At 34.5% G+C, this 20309-nt stretch overlaps 1 protein-coding gene across 1 annotated transcript in view; it reads left to right on the top strand.

Annotated features, from left to right (window-relative positions):
- Positions 1–20309, top strand: part of CFAP47 (cilia and flagella associated protein 47) — a 458984-nt gene that overhangs the window by 305378 nt on the left and 133297 nt on the right. Inside the window, exons 46-48 of the mRNA XM_054473062.2 lie at positions 4574–4770; positions 5705–5848; positions 6439–6612. Of these exons, the coding sequence (XP_054329037.1) occupies positions 4574–4770; positions 5705–5848; positions 6439–6612 (515 nt within the window). The remainder of the gene's footprint in view (positions 1–4573; positions 4771–5704; positions 5849–6438; positions 6613–20309) is intronic.

The raw sequence follows: 20309 nt of genomic DNA on the forward strand, positions 1-20309 counted from the left end.
TTGGGAGGATATTAAAATAATGCTTATGTCTTAGCTTTCACAACTATTTTTAGATGGCTTTCAGTTTTAAAATCACATGCCAAAAATATCTGGGAGGGACTACCTTGTATCCATGGGGGGAAATAAACTCTTTTCTGGTATTAAAAATATATGGAGTACATTTAGAAAATAAACTTGTGGTTGAAAAATGAAAGGAAAAAAAAAGAAGTTGAGTTTGAAAAAAACCTTAAGTTGTTTGCTTAAGGTCACACAATGTAGAATTGGAACCAAAACTGAAAAAAAGGGTTTTAACTCTCAGTTGATTTTATCTTTTTCAGGTCACAAGTTTTATACATGTATGTTTCTCTGCAGTTAGGGAATTGTAGATTATTACAGTAAAAGCCCAAGTGGATCACATCTGCCTTTACACAGGTTTTGTATAGTCTCCCTTTCCTCGTTGACCTGGTTGTGGCCACGTGACTTGCTTTGGACAAAGGATCATTTAGGAATGGGAAAGAGGCAGATATTTGATAGCTTCTTTTACATTAGTCTCTTTTTTGCTGCTGGTAATTCTTCTGTACTCTATGAAAAATGATTGGGCTCATCTCATACAGGATTAGAGTGCTCATGGACAGAATTCCCAGCTGAGATCCAAAGACCACAGTCAATACCCAGTATATACACAGGTCAAAATACCCAGGTAGTACCATGTGGAGATGATAAGCTGTCCCAAATGGGCTCAGGCCACAGAATTATGAGCAAATGAATGGTTGTTGCTTTAAATCACTAAGTTTTTGGGTAGTTTGTTATGCAGTTGTAGCTGAACAAAACAATGGTATTGATTTTTTGTTCCAACTATGACCTATTCTAGGATCTGAACATAGTATATTTTTATGGGTTATTTGAAAAACTGTAGATAGCACTGATTTCTTCCAATAACCAAAGTTAAATGAAATGATGTAGTCTTTACTTCAAGAAATTCTTTCTTTATGTTTCTTTATTTTCTTCAGTAATTGTAATTTTTCTGTAAATTTACATATATTCAGTTATCTTTAAATATAGAATCCTGACAATTGCCACACTTGTAAAGAAAAGATACAGGTTAACTACATCTGAGTTGAGTAGGGATGGAAGGGACAGATCCAGATAGTCCCTAACATTTGTTATGCCCAAGTCAAGAGTACAAATGGAAACCCACATAACATATGTCTAAATTTTAAAAACTTACAAATCAAACTAACACATTTCAAAATAGAATACATTCTATTATTCCATTTTAACAAATCTAACTTTATAAGAACCTTGAAGACCAAGTTTGAATTTAGAATTTTTGGACTCCTCAGAGTTTTGCACTAGAAAATGACAGCACAGGGTAGCTGGGTGCTAGTCAGGTGCCCACGCCATTGTCTTCTGTCTTTCAACTCTTACATGCACTCTAATGGTTCTTATGTTTAAACATGTGGATATGTCAGCCCACACACTTACTCTTGGTCCATACCCTCCTAATAGTGACCTCTTAGTTACTGCATAGTTCTAGGAGTCTTCTACCAGGAGGACTGACCTAGGGAAGAGTCTTGTGAAAGCACTGTAAACAGGATCAAGGAACTATGGATTGTGAATCATAATGTCTCATGAACTTGAACCATGGATGGGGCTGGGATCCATATAGATCTGTCCCATTGGGCCCATGTACTTCTTGCACGTGCAGAGAGGCAATGCCAGAGGAGGATCAGAGTAAGGCCCTAGAAAGCATGAGACCAGGACAGGAACCTCTCTATCCTGGGATTTAGGGCATGTGTTAAGCTGGGTAATTCCAACAGCAGACCCTGAGATCTGGTCTTGAGAGCAAGTAGTTTGAGAGGTGATCTCAAAGCATAGGTAGGGGAGTAGGAGACTGCAAAGAGAAGAAACCAATTCCGGGGGTTTTAATTAACAAGTTATCATTGCAGGCAATTGGGACTCAGTCCCACTGGGGGCCTCTGGAAGTTGGTGTCAAATTCGCCTCAGAGTTCTTCTAACCAAAGGGCAAGAAAACAGGTTTTTTTGTTCGTTTGTTTTTTACCAATTTTGATCAATTTTTGGTTTGGTACTGCTCCTACAGGTTTTTACTACCACTTCTGGATGATCTATGTGAGAACTGAGCACCATTCTTTGTCTAGAGAGAACTTTCAAGGAGGAAGTCAAAGATATCCATAAATCTATGCCCTTTAAGGCATACTTAAAGGGGACACGTCAAGGCATGGACAGCATTTGCTACAGTCCAGAATTGGAAATAAATTTAAGAAAATGTCCCGTTATTATATGATGGCACAATATGTCCAGTAAAATTTCCAAATTTCTGAAGATCAAAATGGTTTCTACCTCTGCTAGTTTACATCTGATGGGGACGCAAATACTGTCAAATAAATATCTTAACCCAGAAGTTTTTAAATATCTTATTTATAATATATATCACCACTACTTATGTTTCTTATACAACTTAATAAAATTATTTTGGATATTTAAAAATGAAACAGATATTGATTTATAAATACATCATCAAAATTAAAATTATAATTTCCACAAATTCCACTATTATAATGATTTTCTTTTTGGATTTGTAAGAGAAAGGGGCTGACATTGTGTAGCCCTTAAGATCCTTGCTCATAAACATTTCATGAGTTGGAAAATGTACACTTAAGAATGTCTTTGGCTTTAACTTTCAGACTCAGCAATCATAAGGAAGTGAACATTTTTTTGGAAAAAGAAATGTATAACATAAAGCTTTTGACAGAAATTTTATACTTGAACTTGTGCATTGCAATGATTGTGTAGCATTAAATAGCTAGAGGTTTTTTATCTTTGATGAAAATAATAGATATTCTGCAATTCTTAAAATTGTCTGAACAGTTTAATTCTTATATAAATAAAAAAAAGTAAATTAATAGAATTCTCTTTAAATTACATATTCTAAATATTTTTATTTCATTCTCTTCATCCAAGAAAAAAAAATGAGTTCTCTTTATGCCTGTTATTAAAACAACAAATAATTTTCTGTGCTGATTTGTTCTATTGAGATTGCCACAACCCAAATACCTCTCTCAGGATAAAAGTAATCAATTAACAACAGATGACAAAATGTGCCTGGAGTCTTTTTGCCAAGAAAAAAATGTATTCTAAAATTAGGTTTATGCTTGAATAGGATGGAACAAAAATAACATTCTGAGAGCCTTTGAGAGTAACTGTTTTCTCCTCAGACCAGCTGATAGTCTTGGACTTGTTGGATGTAATACAAATTTCAAATGTTATCCATTATCAGCATGTTTTAATATGTACTATTAAATGTAACATTATACATTATATATATTGTATTACATATAGCAACATAGACATGGAATATATGCTATATAATATTCAATTAATATAAGATATGTAACATTACATAATGTATAATTTATAACACACACATAAACTCTTATTTGATAAAGGATTTAGGGTAGTTAATGTTCTTGCATATAATGTTCTTGCGTATAAATGTTCTTGCATATCTTAGCATATACATTTCATTGTATTTGAAAACAACATGCCACCTTTCACATTTGAAGTGTTCACTTCGAGAGAATTAAAATTATAGCCATTTAATGTCATAATATGTGTCTGGTCCGTTGATTGATATGCTTGATTTGTTTTCTTGGTTTCAGAGAACTTCCTTGTACAGAATTAGACGTCAGATGTTTTTAAAATCATTTGTTGTTCGTTGACTATTTAAATACTTTGGCATTAACTATGAAATTTTTATTATGTTCTTATACTGCATTTTACTTTAGGGTTGCCAAATTTTTATAACTATTTTCTCATTTTATGGATGCTAAGGAAATGGTGACCTTCAGAGAAAAAGTGGTGTTGCCTGAAAGGAAAGAATGAGAATAGATAGCTCAACCTAGCATAAGAAGTAAAATTAGCTATTAGCTTAAGGTAAATGTTATAACGGGGTGTTATGAGAAGTGTTAATTACGCATGCCCCTTTCTGGTTCCCTTGGTTATTAGCTATGAAAAAATTATTTCTATCTGCTGGCCAAGTTGCAAATTATTTTGATTGCTCTGAGACCAGAGCACCTCTAAGTGATAGAAATGTGGCTGACGGTAAAGCCCATCTACTATTGCTTATATTTCCTTCTATCTCAGCCCCCTTTCAATTAGGTAGAGTCACATAGCTGGGTCTGGACAGTTAAATGTAATGTGTATATTAATTTTGAGCTGGAAACTGAAAAGTCCTTGAGCAAACTTCCAGCCATTCCTTTTCCCCTGACCTCTCAGCCAAAGAGCAGAGACATTTCTTATGGTACAACTGCAAGATGGTGGTATCTTTCACAGTATGGAGTCCTGAGTGACTTTGAGGAGCAGACTGTTCTCTGACCAGTGCAGTATATATACTCTAATTGATAAATAAGCTTGCATGGTAAGCCCTGGAGATTTAGAGGTAGTGTGCTATCCCAGTGAAACCTATTCTAGGTTATGCAGTACAATTTAATACAATAATATTAAATATTGCTTACCAAGATGAATTTTAGGTTATATATGATTTTAAATGAACTGTTTAAAATTATTTTGATAGCTTCAGATGGATATGTTCCACTTCCTTTGCAATTTCTTCCTCTCCAACCTGGACGCTACCCTTGTAAAATTTTATTGAAATCAAGGTATGATGTGCGTGCCTATTATGTTGAAGGTATTGTGAATGAAGAACAACCAGAGGCCAAATTTGAGTTTGAAACACCAGCATTTGAAGCCCTTACTCAGAATATTCCAATAGTATGTATAAACTTTTTTGGTACTTTTCTTTATTCATATTGCCACTGTGTCAATTAAAGTCCTCCAGACCTCTCATCTTGGACTATTACAAATTTCTGACTGTCTTATCTGCTGTCAATTGTTTCTTCATATTTATGTCAGAATCTCTTCCTAAATATAAATGTTATTATGTTACTCATCTCATCAATCACTTCTGCTGGCTCTTTGCTTAAAACAATTAACTCCAATGTCCTTAATGTATCATTAAATTGCTTCTTGCTTCAACAAGCAGAGTTATGGACTCTCAGGTCACTCTACTCTAAATTCTGTTGTGATCTAACACTTGGTTAAGATGGGTGCATAGGCACTGAGAACAATGATTGGCTGTAGCTTGGCTACCTACTAGTCAAAGTGACAATATAGTGTAAAAGAAGGTAAGGTAATTGTAAAGAACTTTGGCTTTTTAGAGGGATAAATTGCCTTTTTTGGTTTATTTGTTTGTCTAATTATTAAAGACATGACAAAAGTCAATCTGAAGCACAAAATTTTGTTCTGATAAGATATATAATCTTTGCTATGTGAGCAATCTACCAGTTAGAATAACTATTATTACCTTCAATTAGGAATAAAGTGTGTCCTTTAAGGCTATTTTATCATCTTAATGGTAATTAGTAAGTGAGACAAAGTGAAATTTCTTTAGATATTAAATAATCCTTCAGTAGATCTATTAGGCAATGCTCTTATGTGACACAGAAAGAACATGTAGTCATCATTATGCCTTATGTTTACATTTTTGATATTTATTCTTAACAAATATGACTTTCCAATGGTGATTCCTAGGAAATACAATTAAAAATACAATATATAATGTTATAAAAATTACCAAGAATTCATATGTAATTCAATTTCATCAGTATCATCCCTCTGATATTTCTGTACCTTTTTCATGCTGTAGAAAAATCAAACAAACGATAAATGGACATTTCAAGTTACTATAGAAGGAGAATGGTTTTATGGACCTATTGATTTACATGTTGGACCAGATGAAATTGTGGAGTATCCTCTCACATTCAAACCTATTTTTGAATGTGTCATTACGGTATGAACTCATTGATATTTTCCCCAGTATTAATTAATAGTATCAGTTAATAAACTAATGTATGACATTAGTCTTTTAATTGATTGTACAACTGTTTAGCAGAGAAGTTAGTATTTTCCATGAATTTGACTATTTTTACTTAAAACTTTAATACATGTTTTAATTTGAGGCATAAACATCATGAACATAACAATATTTTTGTCTGTGAATACTAGCATTCAAATTAATTTTATACAACATGCTGAACAAAGTAAGATAATTACTTTCCCTTCCTATTCATTAAAGAAATCGGTATATCAGAAAATACTTTCTTTTACATGGAAGTAGACATGCATATAATTGCTGTGTATGAGAATGCCTATATACACTCTGTAATTTAGAGAGGGTAATAAGAAATAAATGACTTTTCACCAGAAATTTGTCGTTATGTGTTCGGTAGAAGCATTTATTTGTGTATCGAAAAAGTCAATGGCTAACACCTCTCTACAAGCTCATTTTATTAACCAGACACAAGATTAATAAGATAGCAGAGGTTGTTTAACATTTAACTATGACTCCTATAGATCTGAAATTTGTCTGGTTTCTCATAGGGTAAACTTATTCTACAAAATGAAGTAGATGGTATGGAGCACATCTTTGACATAAAAGGGGTTGGAAAAAAACCTTTGGCCTTGGAACACATCACTGTGGAATGTCAAGTGGGGAATGTGACACAAAAACATATAACATTGCCTCATTTCACAAATACTGCCCTAACATTTACGGTAAGAATTTATTTTTAGTGTGAAAGTGTTTTCTTCTGAATATAGTGAATCACATGAAATATAATAATTACAAACAATTTTTTAAACATTTAGTTTTACTTAATCAGATGAAGCAATGTCACATAAGATGTCTACAATCCTACCTGTTATTAGTCCAACAGCTTTTAAATATCATTTCAATTATAAAGTTGAATTAGGATGAAATAAGTCTTATATTTATATAACTATAAAGCACATTAAAATCTACTTATTTGAGTCATGTGCCTTTCATTGAAAAAATTGTACATGATAATAAAAGGTGTTTTCAAAAATATTTAGAAACATCTTTTAAAATTTTAATGTGAAATCTGTAAGCAAAACAAAATTTCAGAAGTGTAGCCTATCATTTACCAGTGTAAATAATAGTGGAAATATTAAGGAATGCATAATTGTTTACATCCTTTTACTTATTTATTTTTTGTTTTAGGTTTTATTTATTTTTTTTGTTTTTGTTTTTGTTTTTTTGTCTGTTGCTCAGGTTGGAGGGCAGTGATATGATCTCGGCTCACTGCAACCTCCACCTCCTGGGTTCAAGTGTTTCTTGTGTCTCAGCCTCCCAAGTAGCTGGGATTATAGGCATGTGCCACCACGCCCAGCTACTTTTTATATTTTTTGTAGAGATGGGGTTTCACTATGTTGGCCAGGCTGGTATCGAACTCCTGGGCTCAAGTTATCCACCCACTTTGGCCTCCCAAAGTTCTGGGATCACAGGCATAAGCCACTGCGCCTGGCCTATATCCTTATTTTTTATGAAGCATTATACTCTGCCATCCTCACTTGGTTTGTTTAAACCAACCTTTAAATAACATTTTCCACTCACTCCTACAATTACCCACAAATAATTATTTGCTCAATAGGATCCTCCAAAGAAGCTTCAAATATCTACCCATTACAGGTGCCTGAATTCAATTTTAGAGGGGACTACAGAAGTTTGTAAATTCTCTGGGTTTACTCTTTGCTTTTTTTGTAACCTTGATAAATATGTGCCTTGGTTTTCCTCTTCTTTTTTTGCTGGATTGCAAATGGAATTAATATTCTAAATGAAACTCTTCTCTTTTCATGTCTAACTAAAATTATTCAGTGCCATCTCTTACCTTCAAAATCAAAACCTAGTCCTTTGCCCAGTTTTTTATAGGGATATCTGGATTTTAATGTCTTGTTTTTTCTGTTGAGTTGTGTTTTCCTTATATTTTATGATATGGTTTGGCTGTGTCCCCACCCAAATCTCATGTTGAATTGTAGCTCCCATAATTCCCATGTGTCATGAGTGGTACCTGGTGGGAGGTAATTGAATCATGTGGGTGGGGTTTTCCCATGCTGTTCTCGTGATAATGGATAAGTCTCACAAGATCTGATGGTTTCATAAAGGGAAGTTCCCCTGCACATGTTCTCTCTGGCTTACCGCCATGTAAGACATGTCTTTTGCCTTCCACCATGATAGTGACGCCTCCCCAGCCACATGGAGCTGTATGTCCATTAAAAATCTTTTTCTTTATAAACTACCCAGTCTTGGGTGTGTCTTTATCAGCAGCATGAAAATAGACTAATACATTTTAGCTATTATCCTCATATCACCTATGTAATTGGCAAATATTTTGCCCATTCCTTAGGTTGCCTTTCATTTCATTGATTGTTTCCTTTGCTGTGACGTCTGTGAACTCAAGGCCAGTAACATGTGAAGTTTGACACATTGACCTACCTTCTTAATGTTATTCACCCTTTCTTTTATATTATTCTACATTTCTTGTTTCCTTGACATTAATTCCTAACATTGGATTATCAAGTGATAATCAAACCTTGATTATTACTTATCCGGTCTTTTTATTCCTCTAACCTTCTGATTTCAAGTTTCATGCATCAAAAGCATCCTTATTTCTGTATGACCTCCCACTTGGCAGTTTCCTGGCTTCAGGCTGTCATCTAAATACAAATACCAAATTCATACTTTTATTCAAGATGTACATGTTAGCTCCAGCCCTTCATTTTCAACTCCTTGCTATACCACTCCACTTTGATAATCTGTTACTATAGACTAGACTCAGCATATTCTTTTAAGTGTTTTCCTTGTTCAATTTTTCATTGGTGCTAGTAACTATTTTTATGGTGCTTTGTATTTTTAAAAAGCTTTTTAATATACATTTCATTTGATTGCTGAAGGTTGAGACCTCTTTAACATGAAAGAGAAACTAAAAACTACAGAACATAAATGAGATATAGGTAAAATGCTATAGAATTTTATCAAATTAACAAAGTAGTAGAAAATAATTATATAATAAAGAAGACAAGAGATGTGGGACTTCCACAAAGGTGAAGCAAGAAGGTTTGTAAATTCATTTTTTTAAAGAAAAGCAATGAAAACACTGGCAAAAATTGTCAAAATCAAATTTTTCAGTGATCTTGAAATTAAAGACTTGAAATAATCTAAGAAGTATATATGTAAGAAAAACTCGGAATTCTGGAAAGAGCAGGATGGTTTGTGACATTTTAACTTGAATTATTCTTATCCCTCTCTCTTTAGCTCTGCAATCTTGCAACTGTAGTAACTATGAAAACCAGCAGCTTTGCAGTCAAAAGAAGAGACAGTGTATGGATTACTATTTGACCTTTTTCCAAGTTTGCTAGCAGCATCCCACTAGGAAGGCATTATCATTATTTGACTTGTCTCAGAGTTTGCTCTGATGGATAGGTCCTATCCTTAGAGCATTTGTCAAAAATATTTAGCAGCAATGGTTTAACATTGCAGTTGTCTGAGGCTGCAATAACAATAGCAGCTAATAAGAGATTGGCTAAAAACTGGAGAGGAAGATCTGGAATATAAGATGCCCTTAGGGGATTTTAGAATCTCTGGTATATTCCTGGGAAACAAGCAGGCCACACGGATGTTCAAGATTGTGTACATGCCTGAGAGAGTCCTAATTTTTCACCTCTGGCTGATACAGACACTGTGAGAGCTGAAAATTGAGGCTAAGTCAGAGTTTTAAACTACTTGAGTACTTAAAGTATACAACAACACATATACAGTACTCCTTGTCAAAGGATAGAAGATTTATTGGTTCTTTCACCGTTTATAGAAACCTGTGGCAAATTACTGCTGACCACTAAGCCAACTAAACAGAGCTTCAGTAGGCACACACTATAATGAATACAGACTTTACATAATTAGTTCAGAAAAGTCACCAAACCATAAAAGAACAAAACAACAAATACGAGAACAATGAAAACCAACCATTAGGAGGGGATGATCTGATTTCCAAAGTGGCTATATTACCATAAAAAGTAGTTTTCAATAAGAAATTAATTATGAGATGAAGCAAAAGGACAAGGAAGCAAAGAAACAGGAAAGTATGACCAATGCACAAAAAATAAGCAATTGTTAGAAGCTGTCTCTAAGAGGACCTACACGTTAAATTACTAGACTAAGACTTTAAATAAGCCTTTGTAAGTATATGCAATGAACTAAAAGAAATCCCATCTAAAGAATTAATGAAAAGTATGACAATGATGTTTCAATAAATAGATCATATACATATAGTTATAAAAATAATGAAAAAGACCAACATTCTGGTGTTGAAAAGTACAATGAGAATTATTAATTATACAGCCTCAACAGTAGATGTAAGCTGGCAGAAGAAATAATCATCAAACTTTAATATGAGTCAATACAGATTGTCTAGTCTGGGGAAGAGGAAAAAATAAAGAAAAATCAACAGAACTTTAGATATCCATGGAACAGCATCAAGCATACCAATGTATGACTTACAGTAGTTCTACAGAAGAGAAAGATAAAGGAAAAGAAATAGTTTTCAAAGAAATAAAGGCCAAAAAAGCCCCAGATTTTATTAAACTTTAAACTACATATCCAAAAAGCTCAACCAACTTAAAAACAGCATCAATAAAAATAACTATATAGGTGAATAGAATATACAACATAAATATATGCTAGATGTAACTGCTTTTTCTTCTAGGTCATTTAAAAGAAAAAATGGGGAGGGGGACAATATGGCCAAATAGACACAGCCAAGAACTGCTGTTCCCATTGAGAGAGACAAAAATATCCAGTAAGCCAACATAATTAGAGCAGATCTTCAGAGGGAAAACACCGAGAGTGGATTGAGAGGCAACTCAGACTCTGAGGCTGAAGGAGGAAGCTGGAAACCCTACATGGGATACCTGAGTGCTAGAGATAGTTCCTGGCCCCAAACAACTTCTGGGGAAGGGGAGAGTGAAGAGACTAAGGTACAGCTTATTCTCACTGCAGACCTTTAGGGTACCAGCTACAGAGGACTCCATGTCCCCATGGATGTTTGAGCTGAGAAAGAGATCTTTTCAGAAAGTAGGCAGAGACAGGACTTCAGCTAACATGGAGCCAGGGGCTTTCCTGCATGAAGCAGCTCTGTTGGAGTGCAGCCATAAGTGTCCAGGCCCCAGGTATCCCCATCTCCCTTCTAGAAGCTCTAACCCCAGCTGACTGCCAGGCCAAGAGAGAGCAAGGGCAGCTTCCAGATGGAACTGGGGCACATCTATTCTGTATGCCCTACTGCTAGCCAGCATCTCCCAGGGCACCTGCCTGGCTGCCCCACAGAAGTGTGTACACAATACAGCCTCCACTCTCCAGGCTGAGTGCTTTGCTCCAACTGAATACTTTCCTAGCAACCTGGGAGCACTTGAGATCCCTGAGAGCAGCTGGAGCCTGACCCCGATCTGTGGGCCTGTCATGATGCCTTAGGGTTGCATCATGCAGCTCAGGAGTACTGAGCCAATATCTTTGGCCAGCACTCAAGTTGAAGAGGAGCCCCCAGTCTTAGAGCACTGAGAACGGTGAGACACATTAGTCCATCAGCTGGTGTGGGAGTGGGACATTCCTTTCTCTGCAAGGCCAGTCTAGAAACAGTGTGGCCTACCTGCCTGCTGCAGCCTGTGCCCAAGTGAGCCCCCTGGCCTGGAACGCCTAACAAAAGAAACGTGGGTGCAATGCCAGTAATCAAATGGGGCTCCTCTAGGGCCCAGAAATCGACGTGGTGAGGGTGTCATCTCTTCCCCACCCTCTCCCACCACAGAGCACACATGCAAACATGAGAAAAAGAGTCACGTGGCTGTGTAAGAGCTTATCTACCAGTCATTATTCTTAAGCACCATCTACTGGATCACAGCTCAAAAGACAGCCCCCAAAATATTCTGCTAATATACACCCCTGTGAAACCAAGGGCAAGAATTCAGCCTCAAATAAATATTGTTTCTGAAAACATCCACAAACAAAGCAAACTGACTATACCCAAATTACACCACAGTTAAAGGAAAACCAACCCTCCCAGATAGGAAAGAATCAATGCAAGAACTTTGTCAATTCAAAAACCAGAGTGTCTTCTTACCTCCAAATGTGCCCACTAGGTCTCCAGGAATGGTTCTTAACCAGACTGAAATGACTGAAATTACAGAAATAGAATTCAGAATCTGGAGGGCAAGGAAACTTGACGACATTCAGGAGAAGGTTGAAACCCAATGCAAGGAATCCAATAAAATGATCCAGGAGCTGAAAAGTGAAATAACCATTTTAAGAAAAAAACCAAACTGAACGTCTGGAACTGAGAAATTTACTACAAGAATTTCATAATGCAAATGGAGGTATTAACAGCAGAATAGATCAAGTTGAGGAAAGAAGTTCATAGCTCAAAGATGTTCTTTGAATCAACTCAGTCAGACAAAAATAAAGAAAAAAGAATTTTAAAAGTTGAACAAAACCTCTGATAAAAATTAGATTATATAAAGAGACAAAGCTTATGACTCATTGGCATTCGTGAGAGAAGGAGAGAAAGTAAGCAACATAGAAAATATATTTGAGGATATAGTCTGTGAAAATTTCCCTAATCTTGCTAGAGAGGTTGACAAGCAAATTAAAGAAATACAGAGAACCCTGGCTAGATACTATACAAGACAACTATCCCAAAGGCACATGCTCATCAGATTCACCAAGGTCAGTCAATGTGAAAGAAAAAGTCCTAAAGGCAGGTAAAGTGAAAGGTCAGGGCACATAGAAAGGACACCTGATTGTCTACCAATAGATCCTTCAGCAGAAACCTTACAAACCAGAAGAAATTGGTGATAGCGGTGCGCTATTTTCTGCATCCTTAATGAAAAGAAATTCCAACCAAGAATTTTATCTCCCACCCAACAAAGCTTCATAAGTGGAGAGATAAAATCTTTCTCAGATAATCAAATGCTGAGGGAATTTGTTACTACTAGACGAGACTGACAAGAAGTCCTTTAGGGAGTGTTAAACATAGAATTGAAAGGACACCTGCTTCCACAAAAACACACTTAAGCACATAGCCCATAGACATTATAAAACAACTGTGCAACCAAGGCTCCATAATTACGAGCTAACAACATGATGATAGTATCAAAATTTCACATATCAGTACTGACCCTAAATGTAATTGGACTAAAAACCCCACTTAGAAAACACAGAGTGGAAAGCTAGATTAAATGACAAGACCCAACTGACTGCTGTCTTCAAGAGACCCGTCTCACATGTAACAATACCCAACAGGCTCAAAGTAAAAAGGATGGAAAAGGATTTACCTGCAAAACAAAAAGAAAAAAGAGTACAAGTCTCTATTCTTATATCAGATAAAATAGAGTTTAAACCAACAACAATTAAGAAGGATAAAAAAGGCATTACATTATGATAATGAGTGCAAGTCAACAAAAAACTGAACTATTATATGTATATTATTGTATATATTATACTATATATATTATATAACTATTATATATATATTCAATATTCGAGCATCCAGATTCATGAAACAAGTTCTTCTTGATGTTCTAAAGACATAGACAGCCACATAATAATAGTGGGAGATTTCGACACCCCACTGACAGCATTAGACAGATCATCAAGTCAGAAAATTTAAAAAGAAGTCCTGAGCTTAAAAGAAGTCCTGAACTTAAACTTCACACTTGTCTAATTGGACCTAATAGAAAGCTATACAATGGTCCACCAAACAATCACAGAAAATAGTTTCTTTTCATCTGCGCATAGAACATGTTTTAAGATTGACCACATGTTCAGTAATTAAAGAAAGACTCAATACATTAAAAAACAAAACAAAACTCATGCCCAGCACATTCTCAGATCACAGTGCAATAGTAATAAAAATTAATATCAAGAAGATTTCTCAAAACCACACACATACTTGGAAATTAAATAACTTGCGCCTGAATAACTGCTGGGTAAACTTAAAAATTAAACCAGAAATCAAACATTATTTGAAACTAACAAAACTTGAGGCATAACTTATAAAAATCTCTGGGATACAGCTAAAGCGATGTTAAGAGAAAAGTTTACAGCACTAAAAGCCTTCATAAAGAAGTTAGAAAAAGCTCAAATTAACAATTTAACTTTGCACCCAGTGAAACTAGAAAAAAATAACAGACCAACCCCAAAGCTAGTATTATAAAAGAAAGAATTAAAATTAGAGAAGAACTAAATGATATTGAGACACATAAATCCATACAAAGGATCAATAAAATCAAGTGTTGGCTCTTAAAAAAATAAACAAGATAGAAAATGCACTAGCTAGATTAACACAGGAATAAAGAAAAGAAAATGCAAATAAGAACAATTGGAAATGATGAAGACATTACAGTGGATCCCACAGAAATACAAAAGATCCTCAGAGACTATTGTGATCAACTCTATGCACACAGATTTAAAAATCTAAAGGAAATTGATAAATTACTGGAAACACACAATCTCCCAAGATAAAACCAGAATGTGAAGACCTGAACAGACTAATAACATGTTCCAAAATTGAATCAGTAATAAAAACCCCTACCAACCAAAAAAGCCCTGAACCAGATAGATTCACAGCCGAATTATATCAGACAAAGAACTAGTACCAATCCTACTGAAACTATTCCAAAAAATTGAGGAGGGGCTTCTCCCTAACTCATTATATAAATCCAGCATTAACCTGATGCCAAAATCTGGCAGACACACAACAAGAAAGGATAACTTGAGGCCAATATCCCTGATGAAAGTACACACAAAAATCCTCAAAAAAAAAAATAGCAAACCAAATGCAGAAGCACATTAAAAAGTCAATACACCAGGGTCAAGTAAGCATTACTCCTGGCATGTAAGTCTAGTTCAACGTACACAAATCAATAAATGTCATTCACTCATTATAAGAATTGAAATCAAAAATCATTTGGTCATCTTAATAGATGCAGAAAAAGCTTTTGATAAAATCCAACATCTCTTCATGGGAAACACCTTCAAGAGACTAGGTATCAAAGGATCATATCTAAAAATAATAAAATCCATCTATGACAGACCCACAGCCAACATCATAATGAATGAGCAAAAGCTGGAAGCATTCACCTTGAGTACTAGAAAAAGCCAAGGATGCCAAATTTCACCACTCCTGTTTAACATAGTAGTGGAAGATCTAAACAGAGCTATCAGGCAAAAGAAAGAAATAAAAGGCATCCAAATGACAAAAGAAGAACTTAAACTATGTCTTTTTGCAGGCAATATGGTTCTACACCTAGAAAACTCTAAAGACTGCCAAATGGCTCCAAGAAATTATAAAAAACTTTAATAAAGTTTTAGGATAAACAAATAGATGTATGAACATCAGTAGCATTTCTATCCACCAGCAATGTTCAAGCTGAGGCCCAAGTCAAGAACACATTCCAATTTACCATAGCCACAAAAAGTTAAAATATCCAGGAAGACAGCTAAGCAAGGAGGTAGAAGATCTCTACAAGGGAAAATGTGAAACACGCTCTAAGGGTACAGTAACCAAAACAGCATAGTACTGATGCAAAAACAGACACCTAGACCAATGGAACAGAGTAGAAAACCCAGAAATAAAGCCACACACCTACGATCATCTGATCTTCAAAAAACCCTACAAAAACAAGCAATAGTAAAAGGACTTCCTGTGCAATAAATGGTGCTGAGATAACTGTCTATCCATATGCAGAAGAATGAAACTGGATCCCTATCTTTCACTGTATACAAAAATTAACTCAAGATTGATTAACAATTTAAAGGTAGGACCTCAAACTATTAAAATCCTGGATTTTAATAGCTTGAGCACCTTTCTCAACATCAGCCTTGGCAAGGAAATTATGACTAAGTACCCAAAAGTAAATTGCAACAAATCAAACATTTTATTAAGGATCTAATTAAATTAAAGAGTATCTGCATAGCAAAATAAATTATCAACAAAACAAAGACATCCTACAGAATGGAAGAAAATATTCACAATCTGTTCATCCAACAAAGGTCTAAAACCCAGAATCTATAAGGAACTTAAATCAGCAAGATTAAAAGAAATAAGCCTGTTAAAAATATGCACAGGACATGAATAAACACTTCTGAAAAGAAGACATACAAATGTCCAACAAACATATGAAAAAATGCTCATCATCACTAATCATCAGAGAAACACAAACCAAAACCAAAATGGCATACCATCTGTATTAGTCCACTGCTATAAAGAACTGCCCGAGGCTGGGTAATTTATAAAGGAAATAAGTTTAATTGACTCACAGTTCTGCATGGCTTGGGAGGCCTCAGGAAGGTTACAATCATGGCAGAAGGCACCTCTTCACAGGGTGGTAGGAGGGAGAGGAACAAGCAGGGGAAATGCCAGATGCTTATAAAACCATAAGATCTCATGAGAATTCACTCACTGTCATGAGAACAGCATGGGAAACCACCCTCGTGATCCAGTTATCTCCACCTGGTCCCGGTTTTGATACGTGGGGATTATGGGGATTACAACTGAAGGTGAGATTTTGGGTGGGGACACAGCTAAACCATATCACCATCTCACACTAGTCAGAATGGCTGTTATTAAAAAGTCAAATAATGACAGGTGTTGGAGAGGCTGAGCGAAAAGGGAATGCTTATACACTGTTGTTGGGAATGTAAATTGGTTCAGCCATTTTGGGTAGCATTTTGGAGATTTTTTAAATAACTTAAAACTGAGCTACCATTCAACCCAGCAATTTCATTATTAGGTATATACCCAAAAGAAAACAAATCACTCTACCAAAAAGACACATGCACTCATATGTTCGTTGCAGTACTATTCACAGTAGCAAAGACTTGGAAGCTACCCAGGTGCCCATCAGTGGTGGATTGGATAAAGAAAATGTGGTACATATATACCATGGAATACTACACATTCATAAAAAGGAACAGCATCATGTTCTTTGCAGCAACGTGGTTGTAGCTGGAGTCTAGAATTCCAAACAAAGTAATGCAGTAACAGAAAACGAAATACTGCAATTTGCCACTTACAGGTGGCAGCTAAACTTTGAATACACATTGACATAGAGATAGGAACAATAGATACACAAACTATTAGATGAGGAAGGGAAGGAGGGGGGCATGTGTTGAAAAACTACCTATTAGGTGCTGTGCCTACTACTTGAGTGACAAGATCCATAACCTAAACCTCAGCCTCATGCAATATACCCATGTAACAAACCTGTACGAGTAACCCCTGTATCTAAAATAAAACTTGAAATTATTAAAAAAACTGAAAAATTAATAATTATATAAATGTCTTGGCAGACTTACAATGTATAGAGATGTAATTGGTATGAAAGTAGTAACATACAGGAAGACTAGAAGGATAGGAGCATACTGGAAAAATATTTCTGTATGCTACTGAAATTAAGTTAGAATTATTACAAAGCAAATTGTTTCAAAGTAAGATGCTAGTTATAAAACCCAGGACATCTTAGAAAACAACTCAAAAATAGAGTAAAATATACAAAAAGGAATTTAAGTGACACATTAGAAAATATTTTACTCAAAATCTGACAGTAATGGAAGATTACAGGAACAAAGGTGACATAAGATATATAGATAATAGGAAAATGGCAGATTTCAGTTTTCTTGTCTGCATTATATGTAAATTGTCTAAACACTCAAATGTCAGAAATTGGAAGAATGTATTTTTAAAGAAAAGTTCAACTTTAGGCTGCTTATATTAGAGCCATTTTAAATAAAATGACAAAAATAGTTTGAAAGTAAAAGATATACCATGAACATAGTATCTAAAATAGAGCTGAAGTGGTTGGAGTATTTCAGAAATCAAATGACTTGAGACCTACAATTATTACTGCATATGAAGAGACATTTTATAAAGATAAAAGTGTCAATCTATCAGGAATATATACCAATTATAAGTATATACATGTATATGTATGTGTGTATATATATTATCATATATTATACACATATATGTATTATGTATTATATTTACTATGTATTATATATCGTATATGTATTATGTATTATAATATACACACTATCAGAAGATCTGCAGTTACCTATAAAAGATAATTCAAAAACAAGAATTATGTAGTATTAACATAAAATATTTTCCTATTCTTTAGAAAAAATATTTTTCTATGCTTTCTTTATAATATGTGTATATATATTATAACATATATGCACACATATTATAAAGAAAGCATAGAAAAGTATTTTAAAAATATCTTTATAATATGTGTGTATATATGTTATAATATATATACACACATATCACACACACACACACACACACACACACACAACAACAACAGAGCCTGAAAAGACATGAAGCAAAACCAACAGAATTTAAGAAGTCAGAAACAACAATGTTAGTTGGAGGTTTAAGTATCCCACTGTCAATAATGGGTAATTAACTAGACAGTAGATCAACATAGATATAGAAGACTTGCAAAAATCAATGAGATCTAATAGACATCTATGGAACATTCCATGTAATAACAGCAGAATAAATATTCTTCTCAAGCATACATGGAATATTCTCCCAGATAGACTATGTCTTACAACATAAAATAAACCTTAATAAATTTAAAAGTGATGTAATCATGTACAGTATGATTTTTGACAACCACGGAATTAAATTAGAAGTCAAAAATGGAAATAAATTTGGGAAATCCTTGAATATGTGGAATTTAGAACAACATACTCCTAAATAACCAATAAGTCAAAGAAGAAATCACAAGGGAAATTAGAAAATGATATGAGATGAGTGAAAATGAAGACATAATTGACCAAAATTTAGGAGGTGCACCTAAAGCACTGCTTAAAGGGAAATCTGTAGTTGTGCATACCTGTAGTAAAAAAAGAAGAAAGATGTTAAGTCAGTTACCTAACTTTGTATCTTAAGTAACTAGAAAAACGAGCAAATGAAAGACAACGCAAGCACAAAGAGGCAGTAAGAGAGAGTAGAGTGAAATAAAATGATATGGAAAACAAATCAATAGAGAAAACCAATAAAAACAAAAGTTAGTTGTTTGAAAAGGTCAGTAAATAAGCTAATTTACCTTGACTGACAGAAAAAGAGAGAATACTCAAACTACTGAATTAAGAAATGCATATGGAGACACCACTATCTACCTGAAGAAATAATAATTAGAGATAAATACTAAGAAAACCTGTATGCCCATAAATTTGATAATTTGGAAAAAAACTGACCAATTTATAGAGTTACAAAAACTACTGAGCTGACTCAAGAAGGAATAGAAATATGATGCACCTACAACAAGTAGAGAATTAGCATTTGTAAGACTTCCCACAAAGAAAACACAGTCTTAGATGGCTTTAATAGTGGATTTTACTCACAGTTGAAGAACTAATATTAATGTTTCACAAACACTTCTAAAAAATAAAAGAGAAGTAAACATATTCTAACTTCCACTTTGAGACCAATATTATTACCTAGATAATAAATCCAGACAGCGGCATCATGGAAAATGAAAACTACAGATCAGTTTTCCTTAGGATTATAGCCGAAATACTCTCAACAAAATATTAGAAAACTGAATTCAACAACATTTAAAAATGATTATACACCAACATAGAATATATGGAATTGTATTACCAGAGTCCATGGCGATATATGGACTTTCCCTACACTACTGGAGTGTTTGAAGATTCCTAGAAAAGAAAATTCAAAAACAAGTGTTGTGAGGATATGGATAAAGGAAAACTCTTTTAAACTGTTGGTGAGAGTGTAAATTAGTACAGCCATTACGATAAACATTATGAAGTTTCTTCCAAAAATTAAAAATAGAACTATCATATGATTCTGTAATTCCGCTGCTGGGTATATATTCAAAAGAGTTGAAATCTCTATGTCAAAGAAATATCTGCACTTTCTTGTTCATTGCAGCATTATTCACAATAGCCAAGATATGGACTGAACCTGTGTCCATCAACAAATGAATGGATAAAGAAAATGTGATATATACACAATGAAATACTATTCAGTCTTAAAACAGAAGGAAATCCTGTCATTTGTGACATGGATGAACCTGGAGGCCATTATGTTGAGTGAAGTAAGCCAGGCACAGAAAAGCAAATATTGCATGATCTCAATTACATGTGGAATCTAAAAAAGTTCAGTTCCTGGAAGTGGAGAGTAGAATGGTGGTTATCAGGGGCTGATGAGGGGAGTCGTTGGAGAGATGTGAATGAAAGGACACAAAATTTCAGTTAGATAAAAGAAATAAGTTCAAGAGAATTATTAGAGCTTGTGTACAACATGGTTATGATAATTATAACAATGTATTGTATTCTTGAAAAGCGCTGAGAGAATAGATTTTTTGTTCACCAC

This window comes from Pongo pygmaeus, chromosome X (assembly GCF_028885625.2).
Source record: "Pongo pygmaeus isolate AG05252 chromosome X, NHGRI_mPonPyg2-v2.0_pri, whole genome shotgun sequence".
In the NCBI taxonomy this organism is placed as follows: Eukaryota; Metazoa; Chordata; class Mammalia; order Primates; family Hominidae; genus Pongo; species Pongo pygmaeus.